At 30.4% G+C, this 18,255-nt stretch overlaps 1 protein-coding gene and 1 long non-coding RNA gene across 2 annotated transcripts; one reads left to right on the top strand and one right to left on the bottom strand.

The window, feature by feature from the left end:
* Positions 1–6,901: 6,901 nt before the first annotated feature.
* LOC108474649 (cytochrome P450 71A1-like) lies at positions 6,902–8,768 on the top strand. Its single transcript, XM_053020267.1, has 2 exons — positions 6,902–7,821; positions 7,911–8,768. Exons 1-2 carry the CDS (start codon positions 6,912–6,914, stop codon positions 8,537–8,539), a joined length of 1,539 nt encoding a protein of 512 aa, XP_052876227.1. The 5' UTR covers positions 6,902–6,911; the 3' UTR covers positions 8,540–8,768.
* Positions 8,769–8,844: 76 nt separating this feature from the next.
* LOC128282625 (uncharacterized) lies at positions 8,845–9,588 on the bottom strand. The gene is made up of 2 exons (XR_008272966.1): positions 9,455–9,588; positions 8,845–9,187 (listed from the first exon to the last, which is right to left on the bottom strand). It is a non-coding gene; the product is annotated as an uncharacterized LOC128282625 (long non-coding RNA).
* Between the last annotated feature and the right edge of the window lie 8,667 nt (positions 9,589–18,255).

Below are 18,255 nucleotides of genomic sequence, written 5' to 3'. Positions count from 1 at the left end.
TAACCATTGAAGCAAATACTTAATCATGACAAAATTTGTAAAAAGATGATTTAATAAATCAAGGCATTACAATCCTGGATCATATATGATGCAAAAATTAATTAAGAATTCACATGGACATTTATTAAAGAACAAGAAGATTCTTTAATTTAAAGATTTCTCATTTTTTGTTTGTTCTCAATGAAAATTGATTATTAGAAATTTACTAGCTAAAGTTGAGATTTATTGTCTTGCATTTCTGAAACGAATATGGGTCATTCATCCACCAAGTGGATGGTTTTAGTATTATATGATTTTGGTAGATGCATCTACAAAATAATCACATATATGTTATCAATTTGCAACTTGTCATTTGCAAGATTGCTTGTTTAAATAATTAATTTTGGATAACGCAATTAAGATATTTCATCTTGCTAATATATCTCAGTCTTTTATTGATTGAGTTTGAAAAACTTTTGTAAAAGTTTGTTATTTATGCGCATAATGGTTTAGAAAAATTATTGATTGAACACCTTTGATTAATGTTTAAACCATTACTTATAAGAACTAAACTTTCTATTTCAACATGAGTTTATGTTGATTTACGTGTTGTATGCATCAAGCCAATAAGTTATAAATATTCCTCATTACAATTGGTTTTTAATCAAAAGCTAAATATTTCTCATATTTGAATTTTTGTATGTGTGTATATGTTCCAATTGCTCCACCACAACACACAAAGATGAGTGAATCCTCAAAGAAAGTTGAGAATATATATATTAATTACAAGTTTCTTTGTATTATTAGATGTTTTAAATACATTGGAGATTCAATTATGACATTATTTGTGATTATAATTTTGATTCGATAGTTTTCTCGACATTAGGGGGAGAGAAATAATAACTTGTAATGAGTTAGGAGGAAAGTAATTTGAACCAGAAGTTCAACAATGATAACTCATTACAAGTTAACTATCAGATGTATTTACAAAATTAATGAGAATAATCAAGTGAATATTTTAATTTGAACCAAAAGACCCAATAGGACAATCAGTTAGAATAAATAATAGTTTGATCGGTTCCAAAGATGAAAATTCTTCTAGATAGTCGTATAGTGAAGGCGGCTGCTCGAGAAGAGATCCAAGACATAACTAATGAGTAAAACACCAGAAGAGATTCAGGTACCTGAAACTGAATTTTAAAATAATAAAAATAAAAAATCTCAATAAGTTATGTCAATTCGAGAAAATATGGAACCGAATAATAAAAATGGTCTACAATGATTTTGCATGCGATATTATTATTGAAATAATAAAATAAAAGGAGGATCTTGAATAAATCTATTGAGAAATATAGATATGGAATAAATTGATCAAAACAGAAATACGCAACTCAAGTACAATTAAATTCGTGGAGTTTTTGGACCAGTAGTCCAAATATCTAAAGGTATAAAGCCAGAGGGTGCAACTGAAGTAGTTTTGCAAAAGCGGAATAAAAATATGAAGTTTTTCATTAAGTACTGGTACTGATTATGAAAAGATATAATATTCTTTTACGGTGGATGCAATAACCTTTAGACATATTATTTTGACAATGCATAAAAGCTTTAACTTGCGTCTAATGGTTGTTGTTACAAAATTTATAAATCACCATATAGTAAAGTTTATATTAAAATCCTTGAAGGATTTAGAATGCTAAAAGCATACTAAAATTCTCGGGAAATTATTCATTTATATGAATTGAAATAATTGAACATACGTGGTAAATTTGATTAGTCAATAGTAGTTGAAAGAGGATTATAAAATGATCCAAAATACCTATTTGTATTTTTATAGAAGGAACATGTTTAAAGTTTGCTATGATTATTATTGAAACTCCTAAAGAGATCAAAATATATTTCCCCAATATTTTCCCTCACTCATAATTTTCAAAAGAATGGTGATATAAATGCTTTGCCATACATTCAAATAGTCATTTGAAAAACTAGTATTTAAGTTGAATGCGTAAAGTATGTGATGTTTTCATGAGGAGAAGTAAATACGCATTGTGTAACATCTCGAAATAGGGCATAAACGGAATAGTGGTTGCGAAACCACGAATCTGAGGTCAAAAAAATTATTCCGATTAATTTTTAAGGTTTAGTCATTGATTGAATAATTGTGTGAAAATTTCATGAAGAAATTTTATGTATAAATGCCTAATTTGATAATTAGGACTAAATTGTAAAATTAGCAAAATGTGTGTTCTAGATAATAAAAGGGATTTAATTGAAATGGGTTCTTAAAGTGGAGGTCCTTATTTAGTAATTAGACCATTATATTTAAGTTTGGACAAAAATAGGCAAGAATAGGACAAATTTGAAAGAAAAGCCTTTAAGGGCATTTTGGTCATTTAGTAATTAAAAGAATTAAAAAGGGAAAATAAAGCCAAAATTGGTCCATCTTCTTCATGGAGGCCGAATATAGCATGGGGGAAGCCATGATTAGGGTTTCCAAGCTTTCCAAGCTTAATAGTAAATCCCGGAAAGTGAGATTTGGACTTAGAACGGGAGAAAAACCGAAAATTGGGAAAGTTGGTAAAATGGTCGTTTTGGTATCAAGGTAAGTTCATATGTTTAATAAGCATTTAATTATGCATATTTGAATGATAAATTGATATTTTGGCCACAAATACTTTAGTATTGAGTTTCAGATATAATGAATAATGTTAGATAATAATTCGATATTGGAAAGAGAACTTATATAATTTATATGTAAGACCATATTTTGTATTATGGCTTTGTATGATAATAAGAAAGTATTGACTAGCATAGTTTGATGAGAATAAGTTAAGTTGATGATATGGTGAGATTGAGAATGTAAGTATGTAAGTTGAGTAGCATTTTATTATTATGCAATTATTGTTATTAGTATTGTTATTATTGAGTTATATGACTAACCTTGAGAATTTTAGCAAGTATGTTTTAGCTATGACTAGACAAGGCATTGATATCTCAAAGTCCATGGTTGTACCATGGCAATTAAGGAAGAATTGACGGAAAAGTCCATATTCATAACATGGCATTTAAGGAGGAATTGACGGTTAAGGATACCATGTAAGACCATGTCAAGACATGGCATTGGTAAGGCAAGGATCCCGTGTAAGACAATGTCAAGAAATGGCATTGATGAGTGACTATAAGGCAAAGGTCCCATGTAAGACCATGCCAAGGCATGGCATTGGTGAGTTCATAAGGCAAAGATACCACGTAAGACCATGTCAAGACATGGCAATGGTAAGTTCAAAAAGGAAAAGGTTCCCGAGTAATCCAAAGAGTAAGTCAAAGTAACGACAAGGTGAAAACATGAAGAAAGAGTACAGGTATGCATTCAAGGCTTATTTAATATTGAGATTATAAGTAATTGAGATTATCAAGTATTAAGTAAGTGATGAGTTTTCAGTTATGCTTGTGACACTTTATGACATGATTGGCAATATGCCTATATTATGAAAGAGTACTCATGTGTTAAGTGAGATGTTGCAGGTATGTAAGCAAGCTATTAAGTAAGATGCCTTTTGTATTCTAAGCCTTTGGTAAGGTTACTGATGAGTAATACGGGAAAGTAAGAACTAAACTTTATTTAAGCAAATTATGACAGCATAGTAGTAAGCTAAATTGATTGCTAATGCTTATTATTTTACATGTGAACTTACTAAGCTTTATAAGCTTACTTATTTCACTTTCCCATGTTTCAGAGTACTTAAAAGCAAGCTCGGGTTGGAGGTCGTCAGAGATCACTTCACACTATCGACTATCAAGTTACCAAATGGGTATTTTCGTTTACAAACGTTCTAGTTTATGGCATGTATAGGGACTTAGCCATTTTGTGTGTATGTTCTTATGATATGGTTAAAGAATGGTATGTAAATATTTGATAATGATTAGCTATTGAAATGGCTAATGAAGAACTTGTTTCGGTGTTATGTATGACTAAATGGTAGTTAATACAAAGGAATGATGAAAAAGTGAAATTAGCATTAAAACAGTATTGAACAACAATAGTGACGTGATCTTGAAAAATCACCAAGAATAGTAGAAATGGAATTAGGTGATGAATGAATTATAGAATTAAAGCTTATTGGGTGTATTTTCATATGAAAGAAAAATAGTAAGCAAAAGAAGTGTATATTAAGAGATATTTGAATTTTAGTGAGACAGGGTCAGAGCAATTTCTGAATCCCCTGTTCTGGATTTATAAACTCGATTTATAAACTCACTAAAAATTTTACAAAAAGAATTAGGAGTTATAGTTTATATTTCTAGATTCCTTAGTGAACCTACTTTCAAGAGAAACAAACGGCATGTTTATTTGAATTCTATACATGGAGAAATTTGTTTCATAGTGAGGAGAGGTCAGAGTAGTCGAATAGTGCAATAGGGAAAATTTTAACTAATAAACTGTACTAATTGGCTAGACAAAAAATTCTGGAAAAAATTAGTAAGAAGATATATGAGTCTAGTTCTAGGGAAAATTCACGAATTTAAATTTTGAGTTTTGTGACTCAAGTTATGATTTATTTAGTGACTATGACGCTGGTGGACAGTTTTATAAAGAATAATGAAATAAATTGTTTTGATTTGTCTTAGTATTCGAAAAGTTTTTAATGTTCCCGATTTGGTACTAAACCGTTTTAATTGCATGTTTTAGGGTCTCGAGGGCCCTTTTTAGGGACATATTGAATGAATGTAAATAAATTAATTTTAAAAGCAAATTTTATGCCCCGAATTAGTAAGTTAAGTCAGGTAACGCCTCGTGCTCGACTCCGGCGACAGTCTCGGGTAAGGGGTGTTACACATTGTACTCTTTTTCCCTTACCCATGGTTTTGTCCCATTGGATTTTCTTGGTAAGGTTTTTAATGAGGCATCATATTATGCGTATTATAGATTGTGTACTTTTTTTCCTTCATTAGATTTTTATCCCATAGGGTTTTTCCTAATAAGGTTTTAACGTGGCACATTATCTACCAATTGACATCCAAGAGGGAATGTTATGAATATCTTACTAAGTGGATGTCCATCATGATCAAGATAAAGTTTTGTTGTACTTTAATTTTAATAGTTATTAGAATTAGATCTCTACTTATTTTATACTTCTTATACCTATAAATAGAGACTCTAATGAAGAATCGTAATCATCCCAATGATCAATAAAATACGCTCTCTCTTTGTTCTTTGCTCTCTGTCTATTTATTTTATAACAATATTTAAATTGTAAACTTAATTTTAAATTCATCACGTAAACTGAACTAAAAAGCAAGTTTTCCTTTTGAATTAAGTTCAAATGTCAATTTAAAAATTTAATGTGGTTTGAAAAACTATATACCTATTGGTTAAAACCTATTTTTGAATCTCAATACTAAAGCAAACCTAAATATTTGTAGGCCTCTAACTTTTAAAGGTACTAACTGGCTGAAAGTCATATATTTGAAACTACATTAACTACTATAAATTGATGTTCTTAGACTGTTGATATTTGCAATTTATGGGAACTTTGAGGCATATTCTCAATTGGTAAAGGTGGAGAGTTGAATCATAAAATTATAGTTTCATATTCTACTTCAGGAGACTTTTACAAAGGTATATCATATGCTCAAAATGGCTGAGTGATAAATGAGAAATTGATACTCAAAGTAAGCTACTTGTAAATATTTGTTGAGGAAAAGAAAAGCTTAGATTCCACATTTGTTAAAAACCAAGTGTGAGATGAGTATATATATATGAGAATCCACTTATAAGGTTATTGAATGACTAAGCTTGAAATCCTGTCTCGCGCCCTCCCTACATGTTAGGGTTGGGGGTGCACCTGCATGACGTGAGCGACACAAAATGACCGGACCGAATATTTTATTTTTCTCCACGGATATTATACAGAATTTGTATTAAAAGGTAAAATATCTCGATTTGATTTTATTCCAATCAGATTGATTTTGAATTTGATTTGATTTTATTCAAATTGATTTAAAGGCTTTTTTAATGGAAAGATTTGTATTTTTATTCATGGAAATTTCCAAAATTCCTCCATATTGAATGCCTATAAAAGCCTAAAAGAGTTCTATAGTATTCTTTACACACACACAGGGAGAAATAACGAATTTTCACTCATAGAAATTCTTTTCTTTTTCCTCTCCAAATTTTCCAATGTTTCGATGATAGAAAAAGACATTGTTTATTCGTTGATCACTGCAGAGGTGCTATTGCTTTAATCATCGTGTTGTTGTATCCTGGGAGACATTTGACCAACGTTTCTCTAAGTACTGTAGGAGCGGTCGAATCTGTCTTAAGAAATCTGTGTAAAACAGACATCAACATCTAGTAAAACTCGTTTCTTCTTTTTTCAATTTCTAGTTTTTGTTATGGTATTTATTGGTTTTTTATATCTGATAATTTAAATATAAATTATTCAATTTATTTTATTATATATATAAATATTTGTTTATTTATATTTATATATTTTTGTTTGCTAACGTGTTTTGTCCAACTGTTCTCACTTATCAATCCCATATTATGTTATAGTATAGGTTAGCTTATTATTAAAGTAATAAAATATTTTTGAAAAGTATTGTTTATAAAAATGTTTTTAAAAATTGATGATATTTTCCAAAAATGTTTTAGGAATATAAAATGTTTATTGTAAAATAAAAAAATATGTATTTAAATAAACTTAATTTTTGCCATTTGAATTAAGTGAAAATGTCAATTTAAAAATTTAATTTGGTTTGAAAAGCTATATACCTATTTCTTAAAAACCAGTTTTGAATTTCAATAAGAAAGAAAACCTAAATATCTGTGGCCCACTAACTTTTAGAGGTACTAACTGGCTAATGTTTGCACGGAGCTCAACTACTATAAATTGATGTTCTTAGACTGTTGATATTTGCAAATAGAACTAGCAATGGATATAGTTATAGTGAAAGCAAAATTAGTTGAGCAAACATGGTCAAATCCCTTGCTTCTTTCGCTTCTCGTCTTGTTCCTCAACTTATTCCTTAACTTCATCAAGCGTAGCAAGCTCAAATTGCCACCATCACCACCCAAACTCCCCATAATTGGCAACTTACACCAAATAGGCACACTCCCTCATCGTTCTTTCCGAACTTTGTCTACCAAATATGGCCCTCTAATGTTGTTACACATTGGCCATACTCCAACTCTCGTAGTTTCATCAGCTGAACTGGCTGAAGAAATGGTGAGAAACCATGACATTGTTTTCTCAAACAGGCCTATAACCACACCTGTAAAAATCTTGCTTTATGGGTGCAAGGACTTGGGGTTTGCACCATATAGTGAGTACTGGAGACAAGCTAGGAAAATTTGTGTTCTTCATCTTCTAAGCCTGAAAAGAGTGCAATCATTTCAGTTTGTGAGAGAAGAAGAAGTTTTAACACTGATTAATAAGATCCGTGGTAGATGTCTCGATGCTAGTCCAATTAATATGACTGAGATGTTGCTTGGCACCTCTCACAATATAATCTCTAGGTGTGTGATTGGGCTGAAGGGTGATGAAGAAGGTGGAAGTGGAGCTCGATTTGGGGAGGTAACCAGAAGATTTATGCATCAGATTTCGGAATTTAATGTTGGGGACATGTTTCCTTCATTGGGATGGTTGGATGTTCTTTCTGGGTTTATTGGTCGACTGAAAGAGACGGCTAAAGAAATGGATGAGTTCCTTGATAAGGTGATTGAAGAGCATATGGCTTTGAAATCCTACGATGAAAAAGACTTTGTGCATATTCTCCTTCAGCTTCAAAGCGATGGCATGCTCGGCACTGATCACTCGGGACCACTTCAAAGCTATTTTGGCGGTCTTCTTTCTACTTTTTCATCTTTTAATATTTTATATTAGAATTGATGACCATAACATAATCATGCACGTAACTTGACTTTTGTTGTATATGGATATTACAGGACATGTTCGTGGCAGGAACCGAAAGTGTGGCAACAGCAACAGAATGGACAATGGCTGAACTGATGAGGCAACCGAATATTATGAAGAAAGCCCAAGACGAAGTTCGAAAGGTGGTAGGAAAGAAACCCAAGATAGATGCAGAAGACATCCATCGCATGGACTACTTGAAATGCATTATCAAAGAAACATTGAGATTACATCCACCGGCTCCTCTCATGTCTCCTCGACAAACATCGACGAGTGTGAAATTGGGAGATTACCATATCCCTCCCAAAACAACAGTGTTTGTGAATGTGTGGGCAATCCAAAGGGATCCCAGGTTATGGGAAATGCCTGATGTATTTTATCCCGAGAGATTTGAGAATGTGGAATTCGATTATAAAAATCCCAAGAGCTTCCAATTCATCCCCTTTGGAATAGGAAGGAGGACTTGTCCCGGAGTGTCCTCCGGCCTTATTGCTGTTGAATATGTAATTGCTAACCTTCTCTATTGGTTTGACTGGAAGTTGCCCCCTCATATCTCTGCTCAGAACTTGGACATCACTGAAGCTTTCGGGTTAGGCGTTTGCATGAAGTTCCCTCTCTGTCTCCTGCCAATGCCTTATCGTCCTTAGTCCACCTAGTTAACATTTCCAATTCAAGTCCATTTCGCTCCCACCTAAAGCCATTTTACTATGCTATGAAATAATGAAGGAAAAGAATAAGGGTACTAGATATAGCACATAATCTGCTCTACTTGCACCACATTGTTTTGTGATTGAATTTAACTGTGTTTGTTTCCATGTGATAAATAATTTTGCATATCATCCCTTTCCATTTCAAAATTACATTTATCATCCTCCTAAAAATGTTTCATTTTCATCTACGCTGTATTGATGATGAACTAGGAATTTAATTTTCCACTATTCAACATACTTCATTTTAACTTAAAAGAGTAATTGATTTTTACATAAAATTTTTAAATATAAAATTTACATATTTTTATTTTTTATTCATATTGTACAGTCCAATTTTAGCCTGAGCCAAAATAAAGCCCAAACCAAACTAAACCTAACAAACCCCAAACCAATATCAAACCAAAACCCAATTAAAAACCATCAGCCCAATAACAGAAAAAAAAAAAACAAAACAAAAAAGAAACCCTAGCCCTTAGGTCTTCTAATCAGCCACCATTGCCACCCTAGCCTCTGCACCGCTTGCTGCTGCTACCTTGTCACGTCCACCGCCCTTAAGTTGCACCTACACACAAGCAACAGTGATAGCTAAAAAATAGATTAAAAAGTATTGTAAATGACTATAAAAGGCATTATAAATCAAATGTATTTTCTCTGGACACAGATGAATACAAAAATAGTGTTTCAAACATACATTTAAATACAAAAGAAAAACAGCAAGCAAGCAGAAAAAGAAACCAGGTCCAAAAGCATATTAAAGGTATTTTCCTTTTTATTTTCTTCTTTTTTTAAATCTGTTATATAAGTATACTTATCAAAAAAGAATCAAAGGGAATAAAAAGGGAAAGAGCATACCTAGTTCTTCGATTCGGCCAAAAAGAGGGAGGTTTTTTGAGTTCCGGCCGTCGGAGCTCCCACCGCGATCATGCTGAGGAGGAGAGTGATAGAGAGAATGGAGAGTCTTTTGTTTTTCTTTGAGAAGTTTGCTAAAAATGAAAAAAATTAGATTTTTTAACTTAAATAATGAAATGAAAATGATGCCGTTTTGGCTTAGTGTCTATGGACACTAAACGGCGTCATTTTGGTGTGTAACGGGTCGACCCGACCCTCTAAGCCAAGGTCCGCGTGTTTTCTTTGCGGAAGGGCTAATTGCACTTTCAGCCCTTTCGCTTTTCAAGTGTTTGGCAATCAAGTTTTTTTTTTATAATTTTTATTTATACCCTGTGTTTTATCTCAATTACATCTTAGCCAGCATCTGAACAACGCCGTTTTGGAGAGAAAGGATAATTCCTATTTTCGTCCCTCCACGTTGTGCGCGTGTTGCAATGCAGTCCTCCCCCTCCTTTTTGTTTCGAATTTACCCCCTAACTTCTATTTTAAGCCCAATTTAGTCATTTTTTTAGTTATTTAGTTACTTTGTTATTAAATCAGTTAATTTTATTTTTATTTTCTTTGCTATTATTTTTATAATCATTAATTATTATATTATTATTTCTTTTATTATTATTACTATCATTATTATTTTTAGTAGTAGTATTATTATCATTATTCTTTTATTATTGTCCTTACTATTGTTATTCTTTATTATTATTATTATTTTTTTTATTACTATTATTGTTAGTTTTATTATTACTGCCATTATTTTTATTATTACTGTTATAATTATTATATTTCTCTTTTGAAATTTATTTACTTATTATTATTATTATTATTATTATTATTATTATTATTATTATTATTATTATTTTTAAAATACGTTTATGTTATTCTTATTCTTATTTGTTCATTTATATCATTTTATATATAATTTTAAAACTTTTTATTTATATCATCATTATGGTTAATATTATTTTAAGTTGTTTACACCATATTTATTTATTTGTTTAATATTAGTTTTTTAGTTTCCAACTTTAGTCCTTTTACTCATTATTTCTTTGGCTTGTTCATTTTATTTTCGTCCTTATTATCATCGTTCGTATATACGCGTTTATCATTCTATGATGCAAATTAGCATCGCAATTCATTTTCACATTTTACTATAAATTGCGTTATATTTTTACTCGATACACTAAAATGTTGTTTTAAATAAGTAATATTTCGTATTTTGAGATTCGAAAGGTCGCTCCCTAACTTACGGGATTTCGATTTTCTCAATAAATCCGAACATACGAATGTTTTAAAAATTTTTAAAATAATCTCGGTATTAAGAAAAATCATATTCTAACTTACGGGGTATGATTTCTTTCTAAAAACCGAGAAAATCAAATATCTTTCAAAAATAAATAATTTTCAGTATTTATCCTCATTTTGGAGATTCAAGATATTGTGTCCTAACTTACGGGGCATAATTTTTTTCCTTGATTAATGTGAAATACGTCATTTTTCCAAAAAAATTAATTAAATAATATTTTAACAAAGGATCGTACTTTTAAAATCTTTGAAGTTCTCAAATTTATGACACTAAGACATTAATTAATCAACTAGGTATCAAGTTTGGGCGTATCGAGGGTGCTAACCCTTTCTCGTGCATAACCGACTCCCGAACCCGTTTTCTGGATTTTGTAGACCAAAAATCATAGTTTTAATAAATTTAAATTTTTGTTAAAACGACTAAATTACCAGGTGATTCGATCACACCTAAATAAAAAGGATTGGTGGCGACTCCCTTTTTTTTCATTTTCATTTTCAAAATAAAATCGACTTCGTTTTTTTCAAAAAAAAAATAGTTTCGACACATATAATCAACATAATTTAATCTAAATACATTTTTAACTTTTTTCACTAAAAAAAACTTTCACATAAGTTCTATTGTATTTATAAAACCAAAATAATATTTACTTTATAATCTAAAATTAGACATTTGAAACGCGCACAACCGTTATCACTTAAATTTTATAAAAAATTTATTTTAGTCCATCGATTAATTTTTCATGTCTTTTAATTCTTAAATTTACGTTGTTTGTCAAAATCACCTCAAATAAAAAAGATAATGTTTATAAACTTTCTTGATTGAACATGACATTAACAATTAATTAATTTTTAAAATTCAACAAATTGTAAAACTTATTAAATATATATATAAATATATTTTAAAATTTTTATTTCTTTTTAAAAATAATTAATTATTGACATGATATAAGATGGATCTCACGTTAGAAAAGTTAATAGACATTAACTTTTCCATTCATTTTGGATATTATGACAAGTTAGAAAAATGCTTCTAACAAGAAATGTTTTTTAGAAAAGTTCTACATGGGATGTAAATTTTATCCGATGATTCTTTGGTTTTAGAAACTTTATCCTAGGATTCTCAGGTACTCGAAAATTAATTTAATTTTTTTATAGAAAATGACAAAAACGCGCCATGTAGAATGCGTCTTCACTCTCTATCTTGCCATGTCACCTGAAAGTACGTCCTACAAAGCATGTTTTCCCCTACCCTATGTCACGTAAATTGAAACATGTCCTACAAGGTGCATTTTTGCCTTATCTTTTCAAAATTGGCGTATTTTACTAATTTCCAAATAAAAACATAAATCCCTAAATTCCTTTTTAAATTTTCATAGACATAATTTTGCATTTATCTTAACTATTTATTTTGCCTTGTCTATTTATAGGCCTCTAAATTTTTAGAGGTACTAACTAGCTAAAAAGAAGAGATTGTATGAAACTGTGATTTCCCATCATCCTTATCCCTTTCCAATGGGATAAGGATGACGTGGAATCACAATTTCATACAATCCTTTCTCTAGAACAATGACATAGTCGGATATTTAAATACATTTGGTTTGGACTTGTGATAATAAATATTTAGGATGCAAAAAATTTGAATCTAAGCAACAGATACCTATGTTAATAGTTAATATTAGATATTCAGTTCACTTTTTAAAAAAAATATTATTTGCTAATTAAGTTATTGGTCTAGAAATAAATAATTTATTTTGATAGAGTAAAAATATTTGAGATAATTAAAAAATAATATTTAAATTATTATTTGAATTGAAATAACATTATTTATCATTATTTAAATAATTTGGAAAATATACTTATCTAAATTTATCACCTAAAGAGATCTACAAATTATAAATTTTGATTGATTAAATTATAAACAATTATCATAGTCGGTATCCTTCAAGATACAACGATCTCATGTTCAAGCTCCAGTGAAAGTGATTTATAAAATTTTAAAAATATTAAAATTTATAATTGAGTAAATTGCACTAAATGTCCCCAATCTATGACCACATACTAAATTGGTCCCCAAACTTTAAAAGATTTTAATTATATTTCCAAACTTTTGAGGTTATATCAATCAAATCCTTTTGTTGCTAAAACCATTATTTTCACTGTTAACCAAGGTAGTAAGTATCCTGAGTGGACGCACCATTTTTTTATTGGAACCGGTATGTATTAATACTAGTCTATTTCGGTGTACTGTTTCAAATTTATCGATATTTAAAAAAATATTTATTATATAAAATATTTGAATATATTAAATGAATTAGATTAAATAATCTCAAATATAAAAATATTTATTGACTATATAAAATACTCATTCATAAACTTTACAAATAAAATTTCATCATTTAACAAATCTAAAGTAAACAAGGAAAAAACATCCCACACATTAAACAAAAAATTTATCCACAACATTATTTAAAAAATTACAATATGATAATCTTATACTAAATATATAAAACGAAAGTTTAATAAAACATGCACATAAAGTTATGTTCGTGATGCTTTTAGAAATTGTCTTTTTTTCTTTAATTTGTTTATTATGTAAATTATTTACTTTTTGTTATTTATTAATTCCGTACTTTAAATTTCAAATTTTAAATTTAGTTAATGAAAAATTTTAAAGTTGGTAAATAATAATAAAATTATCTATTTTTTAACATTATTTCTGCACCAACTTGTGCGTAATGTTCCTGTCGATGCAACCGGAGTTAATTGTAACGAGCTGGTGTAATCGATATAAATTGAAACTTACACATACAAAAAATAGAAATAATCATTTTGATTTATTACTGAAACGGCATGCACCAAACAATGCATCCGAAACCTATGCAGAACCAACTACTTACTATTTACTGTCCAATCCTACATGGGTCATTTAAATTTAAAAAAAAAAAAAAACCTTAACGTTAATTAAAAAAAGTTGAATTAATAAACGGCAAAATACAAAACTTTCTCGCGTCTCCTCGTAATTTTGATATTGTTGAATCTTTATTCAAACTTCTCATGTTCTTTTTTATAGTTTATAGTTTTAATTTAGTTTTGATTGTTAAGTTTTTACTTCAGTTTATGCCGCAAAATTTCTCTGTTTTGCCTTTTTCTAATTATTTTTTAATTTTCTTTTGTTAACTTCAAGGTTTAATTTTAATTTTTTAATTTTATTTTATTTCACATAAAATTTTATATGTCACTTAGTAGTGAAATCGGTAAAAGACTTGATTGATATAGCTTCCAAAATTTAAAGATATAATTAGAATAATTTAGAATTTTGGAACTAATTAAGAATGTAAATCATAATTTGGGGATATTTGCTATAATTTACTCTTCTTAATATTGTAACAGCTCAATTTTACCCGGGCCCAGTAATAAAACAACAAAAATAAAATATATAATGATAGTCCATTTACAACGCCCGAAATCCCCAAAAAATTACAAACCCAAATACAAAGAGAGGCCCAGTGGCCCAGAAACGTAAACTCTTTCAGAAAAATTAAAACCCTAGTTCTCCTCTGCCTCGCGCCCTACGTCAGCGTGCTCACCGCCCGAGGCCTGACGCACCCTTGCCGCCATTGCACCAAAATGGAAAATGTGCGCTTCCCACCGTAGCTGTTGACCGTGCATTGCTATCTGCAAAACAAAAACAAAAAGGACAGAAATAGTAGCAAAAACAGTAGATGGCAGAAACAATAAAAGAAAAAAATATGTATAACCGGCTATAAAAGCTAGATTTAAAATGTATTGTTAGACACACAGAGAGAAATAAAAAAGAAAAAAACAACAAGATTAAAAAAAAAGGTAGTTTTTATTTATTTTATTTTGCGAAAATAGAAATAAACTAAAGTTTTCTCACTTGTGCTGCCTTGCTCTTTGCCGTGCGAGGTCGAGGCCACTGTCTCCGATGAAAGACAGTATTGTCGGATGAGAGAAATGAAAGGTTTCTTAAATTTTTTAGGGTTTCAACATGTTATTTCAAATCGGGTTTTTAAAAAAAGGGGGGTTAAAAGGGTTTAAAAAAGGTTTTTTTTAAAAAAAAAAGCTAAAAAAGGGCATTGTTTCCTCTCTCCAGCCACTGGAGGCGATGGCCGCCGTCGCCGGTGACCGGCGGCCCAATGGCCTAACTAAGGGGGCTTTCAAATAAAAAGAAGGGAAGAAGAAGTTTTTTTTTTAAACAGCTTACAAATGATTTTTTTTCTTCTGATTTTTCACTTTTATAGGCCTCCAAAACGGTGCCGTTTTGGGATTGGCCTCAAATGCCCAAGCCCAAAACGGCATTGTTTTGACACGACCCGATTACTCGACACGAACCACCCTTAGGATCCACGTGTTTTTTAGGGAGGGGATATTTGTGGCTTTAGTCTTTCCACCTTTTAAGTTATTTTAATTTGGTTCTAATTTCACTATTCTTTCTTTTTAGAAATTATGCCATTCAATTTGGATTCATTTTCAATTTGGTCCTCGAACTGCTGAACCCTCGGGGAATGACGCGTGTATTTTTGGATTAATTTCTTTGGAGCCCTCGAAATTTGCATCGCATTTTAATTTAGTCATTTATGTTCCTTTTTTTTAATTCAGACATTAGATTTCAATAGAATTTCAATTTAGTCCTTATTTTCCCCTTTCCTTTATTTGTTTTGCGATTTATAATCTAATTTTTGCTTAAATTTTAATTTAATCCCTAATTAGGTTAATTTTGCCTTTTTATTTACTATGCCATTTATTTTAGCATTTAAATTTATGTCATTTATGTTTCCTCTCGTTTATACATTTTTATTTTTATTTTACCTTTATCATTATTATTATCATTATTTTATTTATTATGATATAATTAGTGCTATTATTATTTTAAATTGATATTCTTGTTACTATTATAGTTGCATTATTATCGTCCTTTATCAACATGTTCTTTTATTTATTTTGTTTTGTTTTGTTTTATCCTTTTATTTATTACCCTAATATCGTCCTTCCATTTTTACCTACATGGCTATTTCATTTAATTTTGCTATGATCATCTCACGTGTTATATTACAACATAATCATCCGTTTTTTGTGTTAAAAAATACAGATCGTTTTAAAAAAAGGTTATCTTTGTTTTATATAATGTATGGAATACTTAAAACCGAGGCAATGTTCATTATTTTTAGAATTCGAGGAGTTGTGCTTCTAACTTATGGAGTATGACATCTTCTTAAAACCAAAGTAATTGAATATCCTACTTAAAATAATGAAAAGAAAGATTTAGGTAATAATCAAATGGTGATTATTCTTATTGTCAAGGATTCGAGATATTGTGCCCTAACTTACAGGGCATGATCTTTTCTAATGGATTAATTTGAAATAAAGCCTTTTTCCATAGAATTTAATTTAGTCGGCGATATTTTAATAAAATAACATAATACGAAAAGGGATCGTGTTCAAATTCTATTCAAATTTTCAATTCTCAACACCAAGACATCAAGTAATCAATTAGGTACCAACTTTGGGCGACTCGAGGGTGTTAACCTGTAATAGCCCGTTTTTAGGTCAAATTGAAACAGTGGTTTCGGGACCACAAATCCGAATACGAAATATTTATTTTATTATTTTAATAAGGTTTACAGCATGATAGATTAATTATATGAAATTTTTGTTAAGAAATTTTACTGTTTAAATGCTCAATTCGGTAAAAAGGACTAAATCGTGTAATGCGTAAAAGTGAGTACTATTGTTTAAAGGTATTTAATAGCTATGGTTTATTAATATGGAAGTCCTTATTATGTAAATAGTCCATTTATTATGTAAGTGGACATTTATGGACATTGTTTTAATGATGTTTAAATTATATTAACAAAGTTACATTGATAATTTAGTTAATTAGGTTAATAATAATAAAACAAAAGCCATAATATCATCATATTTTCTTCTTCATAATCGAATATTGAAAGAAAAAGAAGTCAAGGAAGAAACATTAGGGTTCGACACCTATTTGGCTTGATTGAGGTACGGTTTGAACTCGATTTTTGATGATTTCTACGTTTTTGAGATCGTTGCTTACGTATATTAGCTAGCCCATACCTTAATTTTTGAAAAGTTCCATTGTTGAATACTTGAGTTCTTTGTTGTTAAATGATAGATTCTAGAAGTTTGATGATAGTTTTACAAGTTTTATAAAGTGATTTTTGATAAAAATGTCAATTAGGGATTAATTTGAGAAAATGTAAAATATTATGGATAAAAGTGTGAATATGATGAAATTATGGGTTGCTAATATTGTATAATAAATTCAGTTAGACATGGGTTTCATGAAAATTGAATTAATTTGTACTTTTACGAGCTAAGGACTAAATTGTAAACAATATAGGGGCAATTATGTAAATTTTCCAAAATATGAATTATGGATTAAATTGAATAGATTGAATATTGAATGTGTTTGTAACGCCCTGAATTTTATAAATTTGTTTCCGTAATTATTTGACACAATTGAATATCTGCTTCAGTGGTTATGTGTTCTGGGTGTGTGTGAGAGGTTCCAAGTTCAAGCCTTTGCTTGGGAAAATTTTAGTTTTTAGTTGAATAAAGCCTTACTTTTGGTTGGTAGGCTTATAAAAATTAATTTGTAAAAGCTTATCAGATTGGGCTTGCTGGTTTGGTGATTAAGTTAAGTGTCGGATTGCTAAAAGTCATGGGTTCAAATCTTTGCATGAGCGTAGGAATATAATTTTTGCTCGGTAAGGTGTCTAAGAGTTTGAGTTTCACTGGGAATCTGGGTAGTGGGATTTGGGTGATCAGTTTCCCAAATTCCCTCTGTAGAGAAATTTGTTCATCATCCCTCCATTGTTTTTCCCCCTTTCTTTTCTTTTACTCTTCTGCCGAAAATCCATTGCTCTTTCCCCCATTATTTCATTTTCGATTTAGTTTTCCTGTTGTTTTGCAATGTTGTGTGCATGTGTACGGGTCGTCAAGTGCCTCTCTTCTTTTTGTCATGGTATTATAGCGAAAGATTGGTAACTTGTCTTTTCTGTATCTGATGGTGTTCAGGAGAAAGTTGAAAGGCTGGGGATCACTTGTTGTTGATTTAATTCGATGTTGCATTTGTTTTCAGTAGCAGTAAACCGATTCTACATTTTTGGAATTAATCAATTTAGCCTTGTTTTAGTTCTAAAGGAATGAGGTATTCTGATTCTATGTCTCGAGAGGCTCGAAAGTGTTTTTGCAGCAATCAAAAAGCAGGTGTGTACTCTGAATGCACTAAAAATGAGATTCGGCGAAGAGACAAAAAGTATTCTGTCATGCCACACGGGTGTGTAGTCGCTCGTATGGTAGGCTGTGTGACAGCACACAGGCGTGTGGTTGATGAACAAGGTCGTGCACACACTAAACGAGCGCGATGGACATGGCCGTGTGAAGGCTGGTAGGCTGTGTGCGAGACACGGGCTCGGTCA

Source organism: Gossypium arboreum, chromosome 10 (genome assembly GCF_025698485.1).
Source record: "Gossypium arboreum isolate Shixiya-1 chromosome 10, ASM2569848v2, whole genome shotgun sequence".
NCBI classification, from domain to species: domain Eukaryota; kingdom Viridiplantae; phylum Streptophyta; class Magnoliopsida; order Malvales; family Malvaceae; genus Gossypium; species Gossypium arboreum.
This window is presented reverse-complemented; position numbering and strand designations above follow the sequence as displayed.

Bases quoted from the DNA above. Each gene is read 5' to 3' on its own strand.
- LOC108474649 (XM_053020267.1), top strand. From the start codon at position 6,912: ATGGATATAGTTATAGTGAAAGCAAAATTAGTTGAGCAAACATGGTCA. The intron at 7,822-7,910 runs GTCTTCTTTCTA...ACTTTTGTTGTA, and splicing joins ACTTCAAAGCTATTTTGGCG to TATGGATATTACAGGACATG.